The 25,406-nt window shown below is 37.3% G+C and overlaps 1 protein-coding gene across 10 annotated transcripts in view; it reads left to right on the plus strand.

The window, feature by feature from the left end:
* ATRX (ATRX chromatin remodeler) overlaps positions 1-25,406 on the plus strand; it is a 333,086-nt gene that overhangs the window by 79,324 nt on the left and 228,356 nt on the right. For all 10 annotated transcript variants that reach the window (XM_072816168.1, XM_072816161.1, XM_072816162.1 and 7 more), the window contains 3 exons: positions 22,637-22,692; positions 23,807-23,859; positions 24,859-24,983. In XM_072816168.1, coding sequence (XP_072672269.1) covers positions 22,637-22,692; positions 23,807-23,859; positions 24,859-24,983 — 234 coding nt within the window. The remainder of the gene's footprint in view (positions 1-22,636; positions 22,693-23,806; positions 23,860-24,858; positions 24,984-25,406) is intronic.

Raw genomic sequence — 25,406 nt, forward strand, 5'->3', positions numbered from 1 at the left:
GCTGTATTTTGTCAAATGCCTTTTCTGCCATCTTTTGAGAAGGATCATGTTTCTTATCCTTTCTTTTATTAACATGGTGTATCACATTGATTTGCATATATTGTACCACTCTTGCAGCCCAGGAGTAAATCCCATGTGATCATAGTATATAGGCGTCTTAATGTATATGATTAAATTTGCTATTGTCTTGAGAATTTTTGCATCCATGTTCATCAGGGGCATTGGCTTCCTTTTTAGTGGAGGTCTTTGTATGGTTTTGAAATGAAAGTGATCCTGGTTTCAGTAGAAGGACCTTGGAAGTTTTCCTTCCGTTTCTACTTTTAGAGCAGTTTGAGAAGAATAGGCATTAACTCTTCCTTAGATATGTGTGAAAATTCTCCTGGGAAGCCATCTGGCTCTGAACTTTTGTTTTTTGGGAGATTTTTGTTAATTGATTCAGTTTCTTTGCTGGTTCTCAGTCTGTTCAAATTTTCTATTCCTCTTTAAGTAATTTGTATGTTTCCTGGAATTGACCCATTTCTACCAGTGTGCCTGGTTTGTTGGCAAGTAATTTTTCATAACATTCTGTTACAATTGTTTGTGTTTTTATGACGTTGGTGGTCATTTCTCCTCTTTCATTGGTAATTTCATTTATTTGGATCCTTTCTCTTTTTTTGAAGGGTTTTTATTTATTTATTTATTGATGAGACACACACAGAGAGAAGCAGAGACATAGGCAGAGGGAGAAGCAGGGTCCTTCTGGAGAGCCTGATGCAGTACTTGATCCCTAATCCTCAGGATCACACCCTGAGCCTGAAGGCAGAGACTCAACTGGGACACCCAGTTGACTGGGACACCCAGGCATCCCTCCTTTCTCTTTTTTAAAGTCTGGCGAGTGGTTCATCAATCTTATTAATTCTTTCAGTGAACCAGCTCTCAGTTTCCTTTTGTCTTATTCTGTTGTTTTTTGTTGTTGTTGTTGTTGTTGTTATTTGTAAATCCCTTGTTTCGACTCCAATATTTATTATTTCCCTTCATTTGCTGTCTTAGGATTTTTTGCTGTTCCTTTTCCAGCACCTTTAGGTATAAGTTTAGATTTTTTTTTAAAGATTTCTTTATTCATGAGAGACAGAGAGAGGCAGAGACACAGGCAGAGGGAGAAGCAGGCTCCAAGCAGGGAGCCCGACGTGACACCCGATACTGGGTCCCCAGGATCACACCCTGGGCTGAAGGTGCCACTAAACTGCTGAGCCACCAAGTTTGGGCTCAACAGGCTGCCCAAGTTTAGGTTTTTATTTGAGACTTTACGTCCGTCCGTCCTAACTTCCTTCCTTCCTTCATTTATTTATTTTTAAAAGATTTTTATTTGTTTATTCATGAGAGGCACACACACACAGAGAGGCAGAGACACAGGCAGAGGGAGAAGCAGGCTCCATGCAGGGTCTCCAGGATCACACCCCCAGCTGAAGGCGGCGCTAAAGCGCTGAGCCACTGGGGCTGTTCATGTGCTTCCTTTTTTAAAAAAAATTTTTTTTAATTTTTTATTGGAGTTCAGTTTGCCAACATTTAGCATGATAACCAGTGCTCATCCCGCCAAGTGCCCCCCTCAGTGCCCATCACCCAGTCACCCCAACCCCTGCCCACCTCCCCTTCCACCACCCCTTGTTCGTTTCCCAGAGTTAGGTGTCTCTCGTGTTTTGTCACCCTCACTGATATTTTCACTCATTTTCTCTCCTTTCCCTTTATTCCTTTTCACTAATTTTTATATTCCCCAAATGATGAGACCATATAATGTTTGTCCTTTTCCGATTGACTTATTTCACTCAGCATAATACCCTCCAGGTCTATCCACGTGGAAGCAAGTGGTGGGTATTTGTCGTTTCTAATGGCTGAGTAATATTCCATTGTATACATAGACCACATCTTCTTTATCCATTCACCTTTTGATGGACACCGAGGCTCCTTCCACAGTTTGGCTATTATGGACATTGCTGCTATAAACATCGGCGTGCAGGTGTTCTGGCTTTTCACTGCATCTGTATCTTTGGGGTAAATCCCCAGCAGTGCTATTGATGGGTCGTAGGGCAGATCTACAGTTTTCCAGAGTGGCTGTACCAGTTCACTTTCCCACCAACAGTGCAAGAGGCTTCCCCTTTCTCCACATCCTCTTCAACATTTGTTGTTTCCTGTCTTGTTAATTTTCCCCATTCTCACTGGTGTGAGGTGGTATCTCATTGAGGTTTTGATTTGTATTTCCCTGATGGCCAGTGATGCGGAGCATCTTCTTATGTGCTTGTTAGCCATGTCTGTGTCTTCCTCGGTGAGATCTCTGTTCATGTCTTTTGCCCATTTCATGACTGGATTGTTTCTTTGCTGTTGAGCTTAATAAGTTCTTTATAGATCTTGGATACTAGCCCTTTATCTGATAGGTCATTTGCAAATATCTTCTCCCATTCTGTAGGTTGTCTTTTAGTTTTGTTGACTGTTTCTTTTGCTGTGCAGAAGCTTTTTATCTTAAGTCCCAGTAGTTCATTTTTGCTTTTATTTCCTTTGCTTTCATAGATGTATCTTGCAAGAAGTTGCTGTGGCCAAGTTCAAAAAGGGCATCCTGTGCTCTCCTCTTGGAGTTTGATGGATTCTTGTCTCACATTTAGATCTTTCATCCATTTTGAGTTTATCTTTGTGTATGGTGTAAGAGAATGGTCTTGTTTCATTCTTCTGCGTGAGAGTGTCCAATTTTCCCAGCAGCATTTGTTGAGGGAGACTGTCCTTTTTTCCAGTGGATAGTCTTTCCTGCTTTGTCGAATATTAGTTTACCATAGAGTTGAGGGCCCATTTGTGGGTTCTCTATTCTGTTCCATTGATCTTTGTGTCTGTTTTTGTGCCAGTACAAATAAGCTTTCTGCCCTGTTTTGTCTTCTCTTTTTGAGATCCTTATTATGTAAATATTCTATCGCTTGATTGTGTTGCTGTATTCCTTAAATCTGTTCTCATTTTTTATTCTTTTCTTTCTCTTGTGTATCTTAATTACCTTCCAGTACTCTTTCTTCAAGTTCATTGATGTGTTTTTTTGCTTCGTCTAATCTACTACTTATTCCCTTTAATATATTTTTAATTTCAGTTATGGAGTTCTTCATCTTTGCTTGGTTCTTTTTTTTTTAACTTTTTTTAAAATTTTTATTTATTTATGATAGCCACACAGAGAAAGAGAGAGAGAGAGAGAGAGAGAGAGAGAGAGAGAGAGAGAGAGGTAGAGACATAGGCAGAGGGAGAAGTAGGCTCCATGCACCGGGAGCCCGACGTGGGATTCGATCCCGGGTCTCCAGGATCGCGCCCTGGGCCAAAGGCAGGTGCTAAACCGCTGCACCACCCAGAGATCCCTGCTTGGTTCTTTTATATATTTTATATCTCTTTTTGGGGGTTCTCAGTGAGATCCTCCACTCTTCTCAATTCTAATGAGTATCTATATCTAGGACTATTATGTTAAATTTTCTCTCAGGTATGTTGCTTATTTGTGTTTTCCTTCTCTTCCTGTCATTTTTTGATTTTTTTCATTTGGGGCATAATCTTCTGTCTCCTTGTTTTGTCTAACGCTCTGTTTCAATTTGTGTGTGTTAGGAAAGACATCTGTGTCTTCTGTACTTGTCATTAGTGGTCTTATGAATAAGACGTCCTATAGTTCCCTACAGTGCAATGTTCCCTATTCACCAGAACCTTGCACTTCAGGGCTGTCTCCTGCACGTGTTGTGTGTACCATACTGTTATGACTGAGCCACATTTTGTTTCAGTGCAGTCGGATCCAGTGTGTCTCCTTGCCTAATATGGGTAGAGTTTGGTCTCTTCATTGTTCCTAGGTCAGTGTGGGGATTGCTTGTGCTTGTGTTGGCTTATATGAGAAAATTTGCAGGACACACTCTTAACTACAGTGTTCTCCTTGTATTGTCGCCTGAGACTTGCATAAATGGGCCTGCCATCATACCATTTGTCTGCCTTCAGCCTTCTGTGGGACTGCATTTCAACTAGTCTTTGTGCTTATTTGTCTATTCTCCCAGGGCATGAGTCACTTTCGATTGGTTCTGGCCACTTTCAGGTTTGCTTACACAATTCCAGGTTTTTTTTTGGTGCCTCTTTAGGGGGACCCTTGCTGGGGTTGGTTTTCAATGTGGCAGATTGGAAGAGGTAGGTGAGTAGGCCAGGCCTGTGGTATTAACAAGGTATGCACTAATCTGCTCCGGATGGGACCTGGAGCTGCTTTGGAGAATTCTTTTGGTGGGCATGGTGTGCTGTTTGCAAGCTAGATGGAAAGTGTTCACTGGTTCCCAAAAGTGCCATGATATCTGGACTGGAGATTGGGGAGGTAAGTGGTACCTGCCCACTCTTGTTCTTTAGTCTCCTAAAGTTCTCTTCCCTTCCTGTGCAGGTTCTGAGATTAGTAAATAAACCAGTTTCCTTACTATATACCTTAGGTGCTTTTCAAACTACTGCTTATATGTGGTATCTCACCAGGGTGATGTCTCGTGCAGGCTCTTTAAGGGCAGAGACTCAGTTTATTTTTGCTCTGTGGTTTTCCCAGAGCCCTGCCTAGATGATTTTTAACATTCAAAATGTTGAACCCCACTGATTTAAAAAATTTTCAATGTTGAGTTCCTCTTATTTTCAAAGTGAAATGTTATTAAGATGCATCTTTCCAGCGCAGGGCCTGCGTGCCTGGGGAGCCTGATGTGGGGTCTGCTCCTCTTCCTTCTCTGTGCTTGCAGTTTCCCTTCCTCCTACAGCGAGTCTCTTGGGTCAGTTTTTTTCCTAATCGTGTCTATGACCTTTCTTCCATTTTCTTTGTGGCCTCTTCTCTATGAGTGCTGTGGAGAATCAGTTTTGCCAGTTTTTGGCTTGTTTTCTGTGTTATTTACACTGATATAGGTGTCATCTAGGTATTTCCATGGGTGGAGGGGAGCTTAGGACCTACCTACTCTGTCATCTTCTCCTAAAGATGATATTGATACTTTTAATTCTAATTTGTTACCACAGATTTAATGGTAATCTTCTTTTTGTATTTTAACTTCTCTCTGTAACAGAGAGAGAGAGATCTGGTCCTCTTATCCTCAATTTTTGTACTCATTTGCTCAGTCCTCATGGTATTTACCTAGTTTCAAATTTGCTAACCATACAATTACAACAGAGAAACCTAACTAGCATTAAGTATTTGTTTTAAACTTTCTTTGTCTTTAGCACGATGTTATATTGTCAGGGTTCTGTGTCAAGTAGGTTGTTAGGAGAATTCTGCCTCTGGTTGTGGCAGACTAGCTTCATTTGCTTCCACAGGCAGATTATCTCCCACAAACACCAATTACAAACTTGGGCCAAAATACTGAAAACAGTTATGTGAAGGAATTGGAAAGTGACAAAAAGCAGACACAGTTGGGAGGGGAGTTGACACATGGAAAAAGGAAATACTATTAGTGAAGTCCCAGTTGTTGTGCTTTTTTTTCTTTAAGGAAAGTGCTGGTTACTCAGTGAGTAGCTGTTAAGACTTGGATAGAAATCTCCATTCATATTGGATTAAGTATGAAGAAATTTAAGGGGACCCTAGCAGCTTTTGTAAAATGAGGGAGAAGATTCCTTTCAGAAGAGAGCTATAAGTTAGGAACTCCAAAAGCTGAAAAAACTCTGACTGTATCTGTGATTTAAATGTTCAAGTGTAGTCCAGAATCCAGGCAGCTCAGTTAGGGGTAAAAAAAAAAAAAAAAAAAACAGTAGAAACCTTTTAGTTGCTTCCAATACAGGGTAAATAGTTTTTGGTTTGATTTCAGCTCAGTTAACTATCTCCTCATAACAGAAATATCAAACTCTTTGGAAGAATATAATGGGCTACAGCATCTTCACTTTATCTTTGTAAATGACCAGTACCAATCCAAAATACTAGATAGATGAAGAAAGAAGAAATGTGACCTGTGCTCAAAAGGAAAGACAGTCAATTGAGACCAATCTACAGGTGACTCAAGTGTTAAGATCAGCAGACAAGAACATTAAAGCAGCAGCTACAACTGAGCTCAAGCACAAAAAGGCAAATACATTTATGATGGACAGAGAGATAGGAAATCTTATCATAGACATAAAAAACTGTAAAATCCCATTTTTAAACTCTAGAACTAAAAAATATAATTTTTGAGTAACAAATTATTGTACTTAATTGGAGATTAAAGGCAGCAGTATAAGTGTCAGTGAATTTGATGACGGACTAATAGAATTTATCCATCTGAAAATAGAAATCATTAAAAAAGAAAGTGTACTGGGGCAGCCCAGTGGCTCATCGGTTTAGCGTTGCCTTCAGCCCAGGGTGTGATCCTCGATACCCAGAATCAAGTCCCACGTCCGGCTTCCTGCATGGAGCCTGCTTCTCCCTCTGTTTGTGTCTCTGCCTCTCTCTCTCTGTGTGTCTCTCAGGAATAAATAAAATCTTGAAAAAATAAAAAAAAAGTGTACTGAGCACTTGTTCTTCATAGCCTTTCCCCAATAAAACTGTATAGTCCTCAAACACATGCAAAGAATAAGAATGTGTAACCCGTGCTCAGGGAAAAAAAATCAATAGAAATTCTCAGTGGGCCCAGTGTTTTGTTGTTACCTATATACTAATCTTGCACATATTTCGTTAGATTTTTAGCTAAATTACTTCTGGTATTTGGGGTGCTACTTTAAATTCTGTTGCTATTTGTATTTTAAATTTTATTTGCTTAATGCAGATATGTAGGAATTCTCTTTATGTTGACCTTGAATCCTGTGGACTTGCTGGAGGGAGGATTTTTGTTTGTTCTCTTTTTTTGTCTTGTAGATTCCTTGGAATTTTCTACTTAATCTTGTCTGAAAATAGGGACAGTTTTATTTTTTCCTTTCATCTGTGTGCATTTTAATTCCTTTTCTTGCCTCATTATGCTGGGCAAGAGTTTTTGTATTTTCCATTTTTATCTTGAAGAAGAATGGTGATGGTAGACCTTCTCTTGGTGTTTCTGAATTTGGTGGTAAAGTATTCACTTTTTTACCATTAAGTATGATCGTTTCTCTATAAATAGTTTTTATAAATACTCTATCAAGTTGAGAATGTTTCCTTCTTTTCCTAGTTTTCTGGCAGTTTTTTACAGCGACATATATATTTATATATATTCAGATAATTATAGATTCACATGCAGTTATAACAACTAATACAGAGGTCTTATATATACTTTGTCCATTTTCATCAAAATGATAACATTTTATAAAACTATAATATATTACTGTAATCAAGTTATTGGTATCTATCTACCAGTCAGACTCAGATTTTCTACGTTTTCCTTGTACTTGTGTGGGTTTACTAAGTTTTATACAATTTTATTACTTGAGTTGATTCACATACCCACCTTCACAGTCACATATCCACCCTCACAGATTACTCATCTTGCCCTTTCATAATCATACTCACCTCCTTAGCCTGACTCCTACCCAGGCCTAAATCCTGGCAATCACTAATCTGTCCTCCATTTCTAAAGTTTTATCATTTCAAACATGTTACATAAATGGAATAATATGAATGTACATATTAGGATTTGGTTTTTTCACTTCACGTAATTCTGTAGAGATTCATCTTGAGTTGCAGCATGTACCAGTAGTTATTTCCTTTTTATTGCAGTGTAGTAGTGTTCCACAGTATGGATATAGCACAGTTTCTTTAAAGGACGTCTGGGCTGATAACATATTTGAGCTATTACAAATACAACTGCTTGTGAACATTTGCGTGAACATTTTCATTTCTCTAGGATAAATGCCTGGAAGTGCTGTTGGTGGGTCATACGATGGTAGCTTGTTTAAGATACTTGTAAACTGTAAAGTGAGTTTTAGAGAGGACACATTACTTTTATATTCTCAAAGCAATGTATGAGAGATGCAGTTTCTCTGCATCTACACCAGCATTTGGTATTACCACTATTTCCTTTTTAATTTAATATATTCTGATAGTGCTATCTTGTGGTTTTAATTGGCATTTCCCTAATGACTAATAACACTTTTAACACTGTTATTGAGATATGATTTATATAGCATGAAATTTACCCATTCACAGTATACAATTAAGTAGTTTTTGTATTTCACAGATATGTGTAACCATCACCATAGTTAATGGTATAACATTTTTATCACCTCAAAAGAACCCCCCCCCCCCCGGCCCAAGCACCCTTGCTAATCTACTTTCTTGACTTTATGGATTTCCCTGTTTTGGACTTTTCTTATGAGTGGAATTGTGTAATACGTGATCCTCTGTGACTGGCTTCTTTCACTTAGTGTAATGTGCTCAAAGTTTATCTATGTTGTAGCATGTTTTAATACTTCATTTCTTTTATGGCCAAATAACATTCTCTCATATGACATTTGTTTAATCTGTTCATGGATATTTGTCTTGTTTCCCCTTTTGGCTATTATGAATAATCCTACTATAAACATTTGTGAACAAGTTTGTGTATGGCAGTATATTTTCATTTTTCTTGAGTATATACTTAGGAGTAGAATTGCTGGGTTATATGGTACTTATGTTAAGTCTTGAGGAAATGCCAAAGTGTTTTCCAAAGTTGCTGCAACTTTTTATATTCCCACTAGCAATGTATGAGGGTTCTGATTTCTCTGTATCCATGCCAACAATTATTATCCGACTTTTGATTTTAGCCTTCCTAGTGCATCTGAAGTAGTGTCTCATTTTGGATTTGGTTTTGATTTACCTCATGGCTAATGATATTGAGCATCTTGTCATGTGCTTGTTGGTAATTTGGTAATCCTTTGCCCAAATTTTATGTGGGTATTTGTTTTTATTATTGATTTTTAGAATCCTTTATATACTCTAAACTTTTTATTATGATTAAATTTACCATTTTAATCAATTTTGAGTATACAGTTCTCTAGCATTAAGTACATTCTTAACATTGTGCAAACATCACCGCCTCCTATCTCTAGAAATTTTTAAAAATAATTTTAAAAGATTTTAATTGCAATATAGTTAACCTACAGCATTATGTTACTTTCAGGTATACAATATAGTGATTCAACGTTTTTGTACATTGAATAATGTGATAAGTGTACTCTTTATTTTCCCTTTTGAATTTAATTTTTTTTATTGGAGTTCAATTTGCCAACATATAGCATAACACCCAGTGCTCATCACGCCAAGTGCCCCCCTCAGTGCCCATCACCCAGTAATCCCATCCCACTGCCTACCTCCCTTTCCATTACCCCTTGTTCATTTCCCAGAGTTAGGTGTCTCTCATGTTTTATCACCCTCACTGATCTTTTCACTCATTTTCTCTCCTTTCCCTTTATTCCCTTTCACTATTTTTTATATTCCCCAAATGAATGAGACCATATAATGTTTGTCCTTCTCCAATTGACTTATTTCACTCAGCGTAATACCTTGGTGGTCCATCCACATCGAAGCAAATGGTGGGTATTTGTCGTTTCTAATGGCTGAGTAATATTCCATTGTATTCATAGAACACATCTTCTTCTTTTTTTTTTAAATTTATTTTTTATTGGTGTTCAATTTACTAACATACAGAATAACCCCCAGTGCCCGTCACCCATTCACTCCCACTCCCCGCCCTCCTCCCCTTCTACCACCCCTAGTTCGTTTCCCAGAGTTAGCTGTCTTTACGTTCTGTCTCCCTTTCTGATATTTCCCACACATTTCTTCTCCCTTCCCTTATATTCCCTTTCACTATTATTTATATTCCCCACATGAATGAGAACATATAATGTTTGTCCTTCTCCGACTGACTTATTTCACTCAGCATACTAAGCTCCAGTTCCATCCACGTCGAAGCAAATGGTGGGTATTTGTCATTTCTAATGGCTGAGTAATATTCCATTGTATACATAAACCACATCTTCTTTATCCACTCATCTTTTGATGGACCCCGGGGCTCCTTCCACAGTTTGGCTATTGTGGCCATTGCTGCTATAAACATCGGGGTGCAGGTGTCTCGGCGTTTCATTGCATCTGAATCTTTGGGGTAAATCCCCAAGAATGCAATTGCTGGGTCGTAGGGCAGGTCTATTTTTAACTCTTTGAGGAACCTCCACACAGTCTTCCAGAGTGGCTAAACCAGTTCATATTCCCACCAACAGTGCAAGAGGCTTCCCCTTTCTCCATATCCTCTCCAACATTTGTTGTTTCCTGTCTTGTTAATTTTCACCATTCTCATTCTCTGGTGTGAGGTGGTATCTCATTGGGGTCTTGATTTGTATTTCCCTGATGGCCAGTGATGTGGAACATCTTCTCCTGTGCTTGTTGGCCATGTCTATGTCTTCCTCTGTGAGATTTCTGTTCATGTCTTTTGCCCATTTCATGATTGGATTGTTTCTTTGCTGTGGAGTTTAATAAGTTTTTTATAGATCTTGGATATGAAGCTTTTATCTGATAGGTCATTTGCAAGTTTCTTCTCCCACTCTGTAGGTTGTCTTTTAGTTTTGTTGAGTGTTTCTTTTGCTGTGCAGAAGCTTCTTATCTTGATGAAGTCACAATAATTCATTTTTGCTTTTGTTTCTCTTGCCTTCATGGATGTACCTTACAAGAAGTTGCTGTGGCCAAGTTCAAAAAGGGTGTTGCCTGTGTTCTCCTCTAGGATTTTGATGGAATCTTGTCTCACAGTTAGATCTTTCATCCATTTTGAGTTTATCTTTGTGTATGGTGTAAGAGAATGGTCAAGTTTCATTCTTCTGCATGTAGATGTCCAATTATCCGAGCACCATTTATTGAAGAGACTGTCTTTCTTTCAGTGGATAGTTTTTCCTGATTTGATGAATATTAATTGACCATAAAGTTGAGGGTCCACTTCTGGGTTCTCTATTCTGTTCCATTGATCTATGTGTATGTTTTTGTGCTAGTACCACACTGTCTTGATGACCACAGCTTTGTAGTACAACCTGAATCTGGCATTGTGATGCCCCCAGATACGGTTTTCTTTTTTAAAATTCCCCTGGCTATTCGGGGTCTTTTCTGATTCCACACAAATCTTAAAATAATTTGTTCTAACTCTCTGAAGAAAGCCCATGGTATTTTGATAGGGATTGCATTAAACGTGTAAATTGCCTTGGGTAGCATTGACATTTTCACAATATTAATTCTGCCAATCCATGAGCATGGAATATTTTTCCATCTCTTTGTGTCTTCCTCAATTTCTTTCAGAGATGTTCTGTAGTTTTTAGGGTATAGATGCTTTACTTCCTTGGTTAGGTTTATTCCTAGGTATCGTATGCTTTTGGTTCAATTGTAAATGGGACTGACTCCTTCATTTCTCTTTCTTCAGTCTCATTGTTAGTGTATGGAAATGCCACTGATTTTTGGGCATTGATTTTGTATCCTGCCACACTGTTGAATTGCTGTGTGAGTTCTAGTAATCTTGGGGTTGATTCTTTGGGGTTTTCTTTTTATTTTTCTTAAAGATTGATTGATTGATTGATTGATTGATTGATTTATTTATTTATTTATTTATTTATGAGAGACAGAGAGAGAGAGAGAGAGAGAGAGAGGGGCAGGCAGAGACACAAGAGGAGGTAGAAGCAGGCTCCACGGGAGCCCGACGTGGGACTCGATCCCAGGACTCCAGCATCACTCCCTAGGACAAAGGCAGGCGCTAAACCGCTGAGCCACCCACAGATCCCCTCTTGGCGGTTTTCTATGTACAGTGTCATGTCATCTGGGAAGAGGGAGAGTTTGTTGTCATCTTTGCGAATTTAAATGCCTTATTTCTTTTTGTTGCCTGATTGATGATGCTAGGACTCTAGTACTATGTTGAATAGCACTGGTGAGAGAGGACATCCCTGTCGTGTTCCTGATCTTAGGGGAAGGGCTCCCAGTGTTTCCCCATTGAGATATTTGTTGTGGGCTTTTTGTGATGTCTTTTAACATGCTGAGGAATGTTCCCTCTATCCCTACACTCTGAAGAGTTTTGACCAGGAATAGACGCTGTATTTTGTCAAATGCTTTCTTCGCATGTATTGAGAGGATCATATGGTTCTTGTTTTCTCTTGCTGATACGATCAATCACATTGCTTTCTTTACGAGTGTTGAACCAGCTTTGCATACCGGGAATAAATCCCACTTGGTCATGGTGAATAATCTTGTTAATGTATTGTTGAATCCTGTTGGCTAGTATCTTGTTGAGAATTTTTGCATGTGTGTTCCTCAGGGATATTGGTCTATCATTCTCCATTTTGTTGGGGTCTTTGTCTGGTTTTCGAATTAAGGTGATGCTGGCCTCGTTGAACGAGTTGGAAGTATTCCGTCTCTTTCTTTCTTTCCAAACAGCTTTAGTAGAATAGGTATGGTTTCTTCTTTAAACGTTTGATAGAATTCCCCTGGGAAGCCATCTGGCCCTGGTCTCTTGTGTCTTGGGAGGTTTTTGATGACTGCTTCCATTTCCTCCCTGGTTATTGGCCTGTTCAGGTTTTCTATTTCTTCCTGTTCCAGTTTTGGTAGTTTGTGGTTTTTCAGAAATGCATTCATTTCTTCTAGATTGCCTAATTTATTGGCGTATAGCCACTCATAATAAGTTTTTAAAATCGTTTGTGTTTCCTTGGTATTGGTGGTGACCTCTCCTTTCTCATTCACGATTTTATTAATTTGAGTCTTTTCTCTTTTCTTTTTAATACGGCTGGCTAATGTTTGATCTCTCTTATTAATTCTTTCAAAGAACCAACTCCTGGTTTTGTTGATATGTTCCACAGTTCTTCTGGTCTCTATTTCATTGAGTTCTGCTCAAATCTTTATTAATTCTCTTCTTCTGCTAGGTGTAGGATCTTTTTTTTAAAAAATTATTTATTCATAGAGACACAGGCAGAGGGAGAAGCAGGCTGCACGCAGGGAGTGTGACGCAGGACTAGATCCTGGGTCTCCAGGATCACACCCCATGCTGCAGGTGGCGCTAAACCACTGCACCACCCAGGCTGCCCTAGGTGTAGGATCTTTTTGCTGGTTTTTCTCCAGCTCCTTTAGGTGCAAGATTAGCTTTTGTATTTTAGTTCTTTCCAGTTTTTAGATGGATGCTTTTATTGCAATGTATTTTCCCCTCCGGACTGCTTTTGCTGTATCCCAAGGATTTTGAACAGTTGTATCTTCATTCTCATTAGTTTCCATGTATCTTTTTAATTCTTCTCTAATTTCCTGGTTGACCCATCTTTTAGCAAGATGGTCCTCAACTTCCACGTGTTTGATATCCTTCCTAACTTTTTCTTGTGGTTTAGTTCTTGTTCTGCACAGAGCCTCCGCCTGAGCCTCTGCCGGAGCTGCTCCTGGGGTCCCGCCAGTCGTGTGCTCCAGCCTTTATGGAGCTCGGCTGGTGCGTGGCTCAGTCTCCCGCCAGGCGCAGTTCCTCTCTTAGTGACCCTGGGAGCCTGTGGGCATCAGTGCCCCTCCTGGGATCCTGCCCGAGTTCCCTAGGAGCGAGTTTCCATCTGGGAAGATTTGTAAAGTGTCTGCTTCTCCAGGACTGGGCTTTACTGTCCTGGGTGCATTTGCCGCCCGGCCTTAGCCGGCTCTTCGCGGGGCCCCTCCCCCTTGGATGCTATTTTATTTCTTTATTTTTTTCTGTCTTCCTACCTTCATAGAAGCCTGAACTCGTCTCACTGTAGCATTCCAGCTGTTTTTTCTTTCAGGCCGAATTTGTAGGGTTTCAGGATGATTTGAAAGTTATCTAGGTAAGTTGATGGGGACAGGTGACTTGGGGACCCTATTCTTCCACCATCTTGCCCTGCCTGATCTCTCTAGAACTTTTTATCTTCAAATGAAACTCTGTACTCATTAAGCACTAACTTCAATCCTCTTTTCCTCAGCCCCTGGCAACTGTCATTCTACATTATGTCTGTATAATCTTGACCAGTTCAGAATACTCCTATAAGTCGGAGGTGTAAAATAGTTTTGTCCTTTTGTGTCTGGCTTATTTTACCTAGCATAATGCCTTCAAGGTTCATCAGTTTTGTGGCATGTATCAAAATGTCCTTCCTTTTTAAGGCTGAATAGTGTTCCATTGTATGTATATAGCATATTTAGTTTGTTATTCATCTGTCACTGGTAACTTGGGTCAGATATATGATTTGGAAATATTTTCTTCCATTTTAGTGGTTGTCTTTCATCTTCTTCATGGTGTCCTTTGAGGCACAAAAGTTTTAATTTTGATAAAGTAATCTGATTTTATTGTTTATTTGTGGTGTCATATTTCAGAATTCATTACTAAATGTGAAGTCACAACAATTTACCCTTTATTTTCTTCTTTTTTTTTTAAAGATTTATTTATTTATTCATGAAAGACACACACACACACACACACACACAGAGAGAGAGGCAGACACACAAGCAGAGGGAGAAACAGGCTTCCTGCAGGGAGCCCGATGTGGGACTCATCCTGCATCCCAGGATTATGCCCTGAGCTGAAGACAGATGCTCAACCCCTGAGCAACCCAGGCGTCCCTCTTTATTTTCTCCTAAGAGTTTTATAGTTTTAACTCTTTAGGTCTTTTATGCATTTGGAGTTAACTTTTATATGTGGTGTGAGGCAGGGCTCCAAGTTCACTTTTTGCATATGGATACACAATTATATTAGCATCACTTGTTGAAAAGACTATTTCCCCACTGAATATTCTTGGCATGTTTATTGAAAATCAGTTGGGATGGGATCCCTGGGTGGCGCAGCGGTTTGGCGCCTGCCTTTGGCCCAGGGCGCGATCCTGGAGACCCGGGATCGAATCCCACGTCGGGCTCCCGGTGCATGGAGCCTGCTTCTCCCTCTGCCTGTGTCTCTGCGCCTCTCTCTCTCTCTCTCTCTGTGACTATCATAAATAAATAAAAATTAAAAAAAAAAAAAAAAAAAAAGAAAATCAGTTGGGAGAAAAAAAAAGAAAACCAGTCAGTTGTAGACAATGTGATTTTATTTCTACACTTTCAATTTTCTTGACTGATCTGTATGTCTATCCTTTGCCAGTAACACACTGTATTATTTACATTTGTAGTAATAATTACAGTTGTTTTATAGTGAGTTTTGATATCATGAAGTGTGAATCTTCCTATTTTGTTTTTTGTTTTGAAGGCTGCTCTGGCTATTCCCGTTTCATTCTTTACAAATATTATAATGAGCTTGTCAATTTCTAGAAAGAAGTTAGCTGTGATTCTCAAAGGAAATTGCATTGTATTGGTAGATGAGTTTGGGGAGTATTGCCATCTTAATGTTATGTTGGATTGTTTTCTTTATTTTCAGGTCATTCTTTACAAGTAAGTAGAAATACAATTGATTTTTTTTATATTCTTGTGTTTTTCAATCTTTCTGTACTCTTTTACTAGTTCTAATAGTTATTTAGTGGGTTCCATAGATTTTCTATATATATTAGATAATTTCATCCCTAAAGAGAGATAGTTTTACTTCATTCTTTTCATTCTTGATACCTTTGATTTCTTTCTCTTGACTACTTAGTCTGGCTAGAATTTCCATTACAATATTGAACAGAAGTGGCAAGAGTGGGAAAAAAAAAAGTGGCAAGAGTGGATTTCCTTTCTTGTTTCTGATCTTGGGGAGGAAAGCATTCACTCTTTCGCCGTTTTGTATGATGTTAACCTGTCAGTATTTTGTAGTTAGTTGAGGATGTTCCCTTTTTTCCCCAAGTTTTTTTAAAATTAAAAACAATTTTTTATTGAAGTTTGATTTGCCAACATATAGTATAACACTCAGTGCCCATCCCATCAAGTGCCCTCCTCAGTGCTTGTCACCTAGTTACCCCATCCCCATGTCTGCCTCCCCTTCCACTACCCTTTGTTCGTTTCCCAGAGTTTGGAGTCTTTCATCTTTTGTCACTCTAATTTTTCCCACTCATTTCCCCTCCTTTCCCTTATAATTCCTTTCACTATTTCTTATATTCTCTGCATGAGTTAAACCATATAATGATTGTCCTTGTCCATTTGACTGTCTTCACTCAGCATAATACCCTCCAGTTCCATCCATGTCAAAGCACATGGTGGGTATTTGTCGTTTCTAATGGCTGAGGAATATTCCATTGTGTGTGTGTGTGTATGTGTGTGTGTGTGTATGTATGTGTGTGTGTGTGTGTGTGTGTGTGTGTGTATATATATATATATATCACATCTTCTTTATCCATTCATCTGTCAAGGACATTGTGGCTATTTCTACAGTTTGGCTATTGTGAACATTGCTGCTATGAACATTGGGGTGCAGGTGTCACAACGTTTCACTACATCTGTCTATTTTTGGGGTAAATCCACAGTAGTGAAATTGCTGGGTTGTAGAATAGCTCTATTTTTACCTTTTTGGGGAACCTCTACACAGTTTTCCACAGTGGCTGCACCAGTCTGCGTTCCCATCAATAGTGCAATAGAGTTCCCCTTTCTCCACATCCTCTCAAACATTTGTTTTTTCCTGGTCTTGTTAATTTTCACCATTCTCACTGGTGTGAGGTGGTATCTCATTGTGGTTTTGATTAGTATTTCCCTGACGGCAAGAGATGTGGAGCATTTTCTCGTCTGCTTGTTGGCCACTTGTATGTCTTCTTTAGTGAAATTCCTGTTCATGTCTTCTGCCCATTTCATGATTGGATTTTTGGTTTCTTGGGTATTGAGTTTGATATGTTCTTTATAGATCTTGAATACTTGCCCCTTATTTGATATATCATTTGCAAATATTTTCTCCCATTCTCTAGGTTGTCTTTTAGTTTTGTTGACTGTTTCTTTTGCTGTGTAGAAGCTTTTTATTTTAAGTCCCAATAGTTCATTTCTGCTTTATTTCCTTTGCTTTCATAGATGTATCTTGCAAGAAGTTACTGTGTCCAAGTTCAAAAAGGGTGTTTTCTGTGTTCTCCTCTAGGTTTTTGAGAGATTCTTATCTCACATTTAGATCTTTCATCCATTTTTGAGTTTATATTTGTGTATGGTGTAAGAGAATGTCCAGTTTTATTCTTCTCCGTATGGCTGTCCAATATTCCCAGTACCATTTATTGAAGAGACTGTCCTTTTTTCCAGTGGATATTCTTTCCTGCATTGTCGAATATTAGTTGACAATAGAATTGAGAGCTCATTTCTGGGTTCTCTATTCTGTTCCATTGATCTATGTGTCTGTTTTTGTGCCAGTACCACACTGTATTGATGATCACAGGTTTGTAGTACAGCTTGAAATCTGGCATTGTGATGCCCCCGGCTCTGGTTTTCTTTTTCAGTATTCCCCTGGCTATTCAGGGTCTTTTCTGATTCCATACAAATCTTAAGATGATTTGTTCCAACTCTGTGAAGAAAGTCCACGATACTTTGATAGGGATTGCATGGAAAGTGTAAATTGCCCTTCGATAACGTAGATATTTTCACAGTATTAATTCTTCCAATGCATGAGCATGGAATGGTTTTCCATCTCTTTGTGTTTTTCTCAAATTCTTTCTGGAGTGTTCTGTAGTTCTTAAGGTATAGGTCCTTTACCTCTGGTTAGGTTTATTCCTAGGTACCTTATGGTTTTGGGTGCAATTGATTATTATTATTATTTAATTTCTTCTTCAGTCTCATTGTTAGGGTATAGAATCGCCACTGATTTCTGGGCATTGATTTTTGTATCCTGCCACACTGTCGAATTGCTGTTTGAATTCTAGCAATCTTGGGGTGGAGTCTTTTTGGTTTTCTATGTACGGTATCCTGTCATCTGTGAAGAAGGAGAGTTTGACTTCTTCTTTGTCCGTTTGAATGCCTCTTGTTTTTTTTGTTCTTTTGCTGAGGCTAGGACTTCCAGAACTATGTTGAGAGGGGACATCCCTTTCGTGTTCCTCATCTTAGAGGAAAGGCTCTCAGTTTTTACTTATTGAGAATGATATTTATTGTCGGCTTTTCACAGATGGCTTTTAAGATAGTGGGGGAAAGTTCCCTCTGTCCCTACACTCTGAAGAGTTTTGATCAGGAATGGATGCTGTCTTTTGTCAAATGCTTCCTCTGCATCTATTAAGAGGATCATTTGATTCTTGTTTTGTCTCCTGTTGATGTGATCTATCACGTTGATTCTTTAAACGAGTGTTGAACCATCCTTTTATCCGGAGGATAAAGCCCACTTGGTCATGATGAATAATCCTCTTTATGTAGTGTTGGATCTTATTGGCTGGTATCTTGTTGAGAATTTTTGCATCTGTGTTCATCAGGGATATTGTTCTGTAATTCTCCTTTTTGGTGGGATCTTTGTCTGGTTTTGGAATCAAGGTGATGTTGGCCTCATAAAACGATTTGGGAAGTATTCTGTCCCTTTCTGTCCTTCAGAATAGCTTTACTATAATAGCTATTATTTCTTCTTAAACGTTGGATAGAATTCCCCTGAGAAGCCATGTGACCCTGGTCTTTTGTGTCTTGGGAGGTTTTTGATGACTGCTTTAATTTCCTCGCTGGTTATTTTCTTGTTCAGGTTTTCTCTTTCTTCCTGTTCCAGTTTTGGTAATTTGTGCTTTTCCAGAAGTGCATCCATTTCTTCTAGATTGCCTAATTTGTTGGCATATAGCTGCTCATAGTACGTTTTTAAAATCGTTTGCATTTCCTTGGTATTGTTTGTCATCTCTCTTGTTTCATTTGTGATTTTATTAATCTGTGTCTTTTTTCTTTTTAATAAGGCTAAGGATTTATCTTATTAATTCTTTCAAAGAACCAACTCCTGGTTTTTTTAATCTGTTCCACAGTTCTTCTGGTCTCTATTTCATTGAGTTCTGCTAGAATCTTTATTAATTCTCTTCTTCTGCTGGGTGTAGGATCTATTTGCTGTTTTTTCTCCAGCTCCTTTAGGTGCAATGTTAGCTTTTGTATTTGAGTTCTTTCCATTTTTTGGATAGATGCTTGTATTGCGATGTATTTCCCCCTCAGGACTGCTTTTGCTGTATCCCAAGATTTTGAATGGTTGTATCTTCATTCTCATTCGTTTCCACGAAACTTTTTAATTCTTTTCTAATTTCCTGGTGACCCTTTCATCTTTTAGCAGGATGGTCCTTAACCTCCACGTGTTTGAAATCCTTCCAAACTTCTTCTTGTGATTTCGTTCTAGTTTCAAAGCATTATGATCTGAAAATATGCAGGGGACGATCCCAAACTTTTGGCATCGGTTAAGACCTGATTTGTGACCCAGTATGTGGTCTATTCTGGAGAATGTTCCATGTGCACTTGAGAAGAATGTGTATTCAGTTGAGTTTGGATGTAAAGTTCTGTAAATATCTGTGAAATCCATCTGGTCCAGTGTATCATTTAAAGCTCTTTTTTCTTTGGAGATGTTGTGCTTAGAAGTTCTGTGATTTGTAAAAAGCGCCATGTTGAAGTCTCCTACTATTTGTGTATTATTATCTAAGTATGTCTTTACTTTGTTTATTAATTGATATACTTGGCAACTCCCACATTAGGGGTATAAATCTTCATGATTGTTTGATCTTCTTGTTGGATATTCCCTTTAAGTATGATATAGTGTCTTTCTTCATCTCTTTCTACAGTCTTTCGTATAAACTTTAGTTTTTCTGATTTGAAGATTGCTACCCCAGCTCACTTTTGAGTACCAATTTGAATGGTAAATGGTTCTCTGCCCTTTTATATTCAGGCTAGGTGTCCCTGGGTCTAAAATGAGTGTCTTGTAGATAGCAAATAGATGGATTTTCCTTTTTTTATCCATTCTGATACCCTGCGTCTTTTCATGGGATCATATTTCCATTTACATTCAGATTAACTATTGAAATATATGAATTTAGTGTCATCATAATACGTATTTGGTCCCTGTTTTTTGGATTTATTTCTTTGCACTTACTCTTTCTTTTACAGGTTCCCTCTTAATCTTTATTGCAGAGCCAGTTTAGTGGTCACATATTCTTTCAGTTTCTGCCTATCTTGGAATCTCTTTTTTTTCGTGGAATCTCTTTATTTCTCCTTCTATTGTGAATGACAGCCTTGCTGCCTAAAGTATTCTTGGCTTCATGTTCTTCTCATTTATTACCCTGAATACATCATGCCAGCCCTCTCTGGCCTGCCAGTCTGTGTGTAGAGGTCTTCTGTTAATCTGATATTTCTTCCCATATATGTTACGAATATCTTTTCTCTTGCTGCTTTCAGGATTGTCTGTTTATCTTTGGAATTTGCACGTTTCACTATCAAATGTCAAGTTGTCATTCTCCTTTTTTATTTATTTTATTTTATTTTATTTTATTTTAAAGATTTATTTATTCATTCAGAGAGAGCGAAGACAGAGGCAGAGACACAGGTGGAGGGAGAAGCAGGCTCCATGCAGGAAGCCTGATTCGGGACTCGATCCCGGGTCTCCAGGATTATACCCCAGGCTGCAGGCGGCGCTAAACCACTGCGCCCCCAGGGCTGCCCCATTCTCCTTTTTTAAAATATATTCGTAAATATTTTATTCTTTTTGATGCTAGTGTATATTGAATTGTTTTTTTTAATTTCATTTTTATGTGGTTATTTGTAAGTACATAAAAATAGAATAGATTTAATAAAAATCTTTAGGGTGAACGGTTTTTATTGATTTTTTTGGGGTGTCCTCTCTGTTTGATTTGAAAGATAGTCCCTTTTGTTAAGGGTCTTTTAAAATATACTTGTTTTTTAAAAACCGGTTTAGGTTCTCAGAAAAGTTGAATGAAAAATAGAAGGATTTCCTATATCTTCCTCCCCACACATGCATAGCATCTCCCACCTTCGATAGGTTGCACCACAGCTGTATATTTGTTACCAATGATGACTGTACACTGAGAAGTCATTATCACACAGAACCCACATTTTGCCTTAGATTTCACTCTTGGTGTCATACATTCTAAGGATTTTTGACACATGTATCATGATATGGATCTTCCGTTATTTTATCATAAAGTTTCACTGCAGTAAAAATTCTATGTATCCATTCTTTTTTACCCCTTAGTTCCTGGCAACCACTGATGCTTTTAGTGTTCATGTAGTTTTGCCGTTTCCAAAATAATGTTATAATAGGTTTCCTTTCTCAGATTGGGTTCTTGGTAATATGTATTCAAGGTTCCTCAATCTCTCTTTATTGCTTCATAGCTTATGTTTTTTTAGTATTGAATAATACTACATTGTCTGGATGTACCAGGGTTACTTTATCCCATTCACCTTCTGAAGAAACGGTGGTTATTTCCATATTTTGGCAGTTATGAATAAGGGTACTTACGAAAACATTTATATAAATAAAAAAGGTGTTTATGTAAAATTAAAGTGTTCAGAAGCATCTGTGTACAGGCTTTTCAATGGATTTAGTTTTCATCTTATTTGTGTAAATATCAAAGAATGTGATTGCTGGATCATATGGTAAGAGAATGGTTAATTTTGTAAGAACCTGCTGAAATGTCTTTCAAAGTGGTTGTACCATTTTCCATTTTCAAAAACAGTTGAGTGAGAGTTCTATTGGTCCACATCCTCACCAACATTTGGTATTGTCATTGTTCTGCATTTGTCCATTGATTGTGTAGTGTTACCTGATTGTTTTAACTTCCAGTTCCATCATGACATGCATCTTCTCATATGTTAACTGTGTATTTCTGGTAAGATGTTTTCAGGTATTTTGCCCATTTCTAATCATGTTGTTTATTATTATTGAGTTCTTTGTATCTTTTAGATAGTAGTCCTTTATCAGATATGTCTTTTGTATTTATTTTCTCCCAGTCGGGGATAAAGACTTGTCTTTTATTCTGTTGAAGTTTGCTAGTACTTTGTTGAGGATTTCTCTGTCCATATTTGTGATTGAGTTCTTTAGATTTCTCTGTTTGTGGTTCCTTTACTGGTTTTGGTATGATATTGGTCTCAAAAATGTTAATTGGTGAATATCTCTCCTTTTTATAATAGAAGAGTTTGTGAAGAATTCTTTCTTTTGAATTTTGGTACATTTCAGTGGTGAAGCCATCTGGTCTTTTACTTTTCTTTGTGGGTATTTTTTTGATTACCAATTCAGTCTCTTCAGTTATACGTCTATTCTCACTGTGTACTTATTCTTTAGTCAGTTTTGTTAGAGTTTATTAATTTGTCTGTATTTTGTTATCTAATATTTTAGCATATAATTTTTCATGATATTCGTTTATAATCCATTTTTTTCTTTAGCTAATAAAGTCCCCTTTTTAATTTCTGATTCTAATAATTTGAATTTCGCTCTTTATTTTCTTGTCAGTCTAGCTTAAGGTTTGTCAATTTAATTCATCTTTTTAAAGAACTTTTAGTTTCAGTGATTTTTCTGTGTTTTCTATTCTGTTTCATTAAATTTAGGTCTAATCTTAATTATTTCTTTCCCTCTGCTTCCTTTATGTTTAGTTTGCTATTACCTTTCTAGTGTCTTAGGTGAAGGGAATAAAATTTATTTAATATTATGATTGGATTGTTAGGCTAAATTTTCTTTTGAGAGAAAATACCTTAGAAAATTACAATAGGAAATATTTTGATACCAAACTACTATTTTTAGCAACTTAGTACTTTTGAAGAAGGGGGTTAGTGTGTCAAGGGAGAAAATTCTAAGAATATTTTAATGTGAGTAATGTATTATGAGTAGTTGTACTTCATAGACTGAAAAAATGGATTCATGGAGTTGTAGTTATTGGTGTTCTGTTTGATAATGTTTTGAAAAGATATATTTTTTATTTCTTCTCTTTTAAGAAAAAGTCGGTGGTTCTGGAAATAACTCAGATATGATGGAAAACAGCAAGGAAGAGGTAAGATTAATGTGAAACATTTAAAAGATTTATTAATTGCTAATAACCAACTAGAGTGTATGTTATCAGATTTTTTTTAAGATTTATTTATTGTTTTAAGAGAGCAAGTGAGTGCAGCAGGGAGGAGCAGAGAGAGAGGGAGAGAGCAGAAGCTGAGCATGGAGCCCAACTCTGGGCTGAGTCTCATGACCTTGAAATCATGACCTGAAACCAAAACCAAGACATGGACACTGAACTGACTGTACCACCCAGGCACCCCAGATTGCTTCTCTTTAATACATGCATGTGTTTAAGTTTACCGTTATGTCAAAACATTATGACACTTCATTTTGGGTGGGTGTTTTTTTTTTTTTTTTAGAAGGTGTTCATTGTTTTTATTATTGTGTGGTTCACTTTAGCAATATACCTAAAGTCAGACAATTGAAGGCTTGCTAACAGATATTTGTTTGAACATAATTATATTGCTATAGTGGTGCCTAGGGTGATTGTTATGGGCATGACTCCATGGTTCTGAGATCTCTCAAAACTGGATATTTAGAGTATGTTAAGCATCATTATAGGAATCCATTCTAGTGTCCTTCACCTATGATACCCAGGCTTATGCTGTGGTTTTGTGATTCTTTCCACCTAGTGTAGAAATTTTAATCCAAAAAATATACTGAGTATATTGGCAAAATGAAGTTAAACATAGTATTTCAAAGCAAAGTGTAGAAGGTACTTTGTACTATATGTTAGGATAGAGAAAATGACAGTTTTTAGATCCTTAAAACTCCCTACATCCATTAGGATCAGATTACTTCTATACCTTTGTTTTATATTTGTTGCCTTGGACCAGGATATTGATACAGCAGTGCATCCTATCCTATACCACAAAATTCAACGGTAACAATTTAATTAAAAAAAAAAACAAACAGGAAATTAATCTTAAATCAAGGAAGCCTGAGAATAAATGAGAATTGGTTTTTTTGAAGCTTCTTTTAAAAAATATTTTAGACATAAAAGTGATATCCCATTATATTACTATATCAGAGATATTGGTATAGGGAAATAGTTAATTGTAGGGATGTTTCTTTGAGAGCTGTATTAATTTTTTAAATTTATTTTTCACATTTAGGGAGCTAGCTCTTCGGAAAAATCCAAATCATCAGGATCATCACGATCAAAAAGGTTGGTTGATGTTGAAGGGAAAACATTTTCAGGTTGTTTTTTTTCCTAAGAATAATAATCTTTTATAAAATTCAAGCACCCTTGTTCTAACTTAGTAAACTATTTTATACAAACATACACATTACAAACTGGACAGTATAGTATAATGAATCCTCTTATATTCATCAGTTAACTTCAACAATTATTTATTCATTCTGACTTTGAATTTTACTGGAATTTTCCAAGGAGGATTTATTGTGCCTTAGTGGCCCTTGCAATATGTAGATCATTTTTTTTAGATCATATATATTCTCACAAAATGGACGGAGGGGAAAATGAAATGAATGCCTCCTGAGGCAATATGGGTTTTTAAGGATTATGTCAAATTGTCCAGGATGATGAGGAGGGGTAGCCATTTTACTTATGAGGAAGTTATAAGGAGATCATAGCATGGTAAAAATACTTCTCTTTGTTAAAATGTCAAAATGAATTGTACATAAGCACTGAAATGACTTCTAATCATACTTACAAAGCATAATATACTGTGAGGTATAGATTTTATTAGAAGTTTGCAGTTTATTCTATTGGGCATTTTTAAAAATTTTTAAGTAGGCTCCACACTCAGTGTGGGGCTTTAACTCACAACCTGGAGATTTAAGAGTCGGATGTTCTATTGACTGAGCCAGCCAGGTGCCCTGGACATTTGTTGTTTCTTACCAGTGGGAATGTCTCTTAATAAACACAGCTTGCTTTATATTAACATCTCTAAAGTGGTGATTCTTAGAGAGGAGATCCCTTCATGATCCCCCACAGTAGCTTTTTCAGAGCGAACATACCCTGGTCCTACCCTAGACCTACTGAGACATAATTTTCAGTAATACGATACAGAAATATGTGTTTCTGTAGGTGAGTCTGATATGTATCTCTGGTTAAGAGCAACCATTCAATTTAAATATGTTCTTTGGTTCTTATTCCAATTGTCAGAAAGTCCGTAATTCTATGAACTTAATTCTTTCATAGGAAACCATCAGTTGTAACAAAGTATGTCGAATCTGATGATGAAAAACCTTTGGATGAAACTGTAAATGAAGATGCTTCTAATGAAAATTCAGAAAATGATATTACTATGCAAAGCTTGCCAAAAGGTAATGTGTGTTGATTTTTCATAGGAAGTTAAAGTTGAAATGTATTTTTAAATGTCATTATAAAATTGGAACTTGATTACTGTTAGCTGTGTGTAAAGGAACAAAACTAGCATTTTAATTGTAGTTGTCTGAAAATGTATTAGAATGGTAATGATAATGTGTGTTAGGAGGTTAAAAACTTAGTATATTTGCAGTCAGCTTTGATAAAGAACAAAACTTACTTTCTTTTTCCATTGGGTTTTAGAAAAGGGATTTAAGTTTCCAAATTATATTTGAATGTGGAAGTTTAGTATAAATGTTTATATTAAGTTTTGGTTCAGCAAATTTAAATATGCTTATTTTAGAGGAAAATATAATGAATATTCTGAAAACTTAAAATATTTAAATTCTGGTTTAATCTTATTCCATTCTTAAATTCTTTAA

This window comes from Canis lupus, chromosome X (genome assembly GCF_048164855.1).
Source record: "Canis lupus baileyi chromosome X, mCanLup2.hap1, whole genome shotgun sequence".
Classification (NCBI taxonomy): Eukaryota; Metazoa; Chordata; class Mammalia; order Carnivora; family Canidae; genus Canis; species Canis lupus.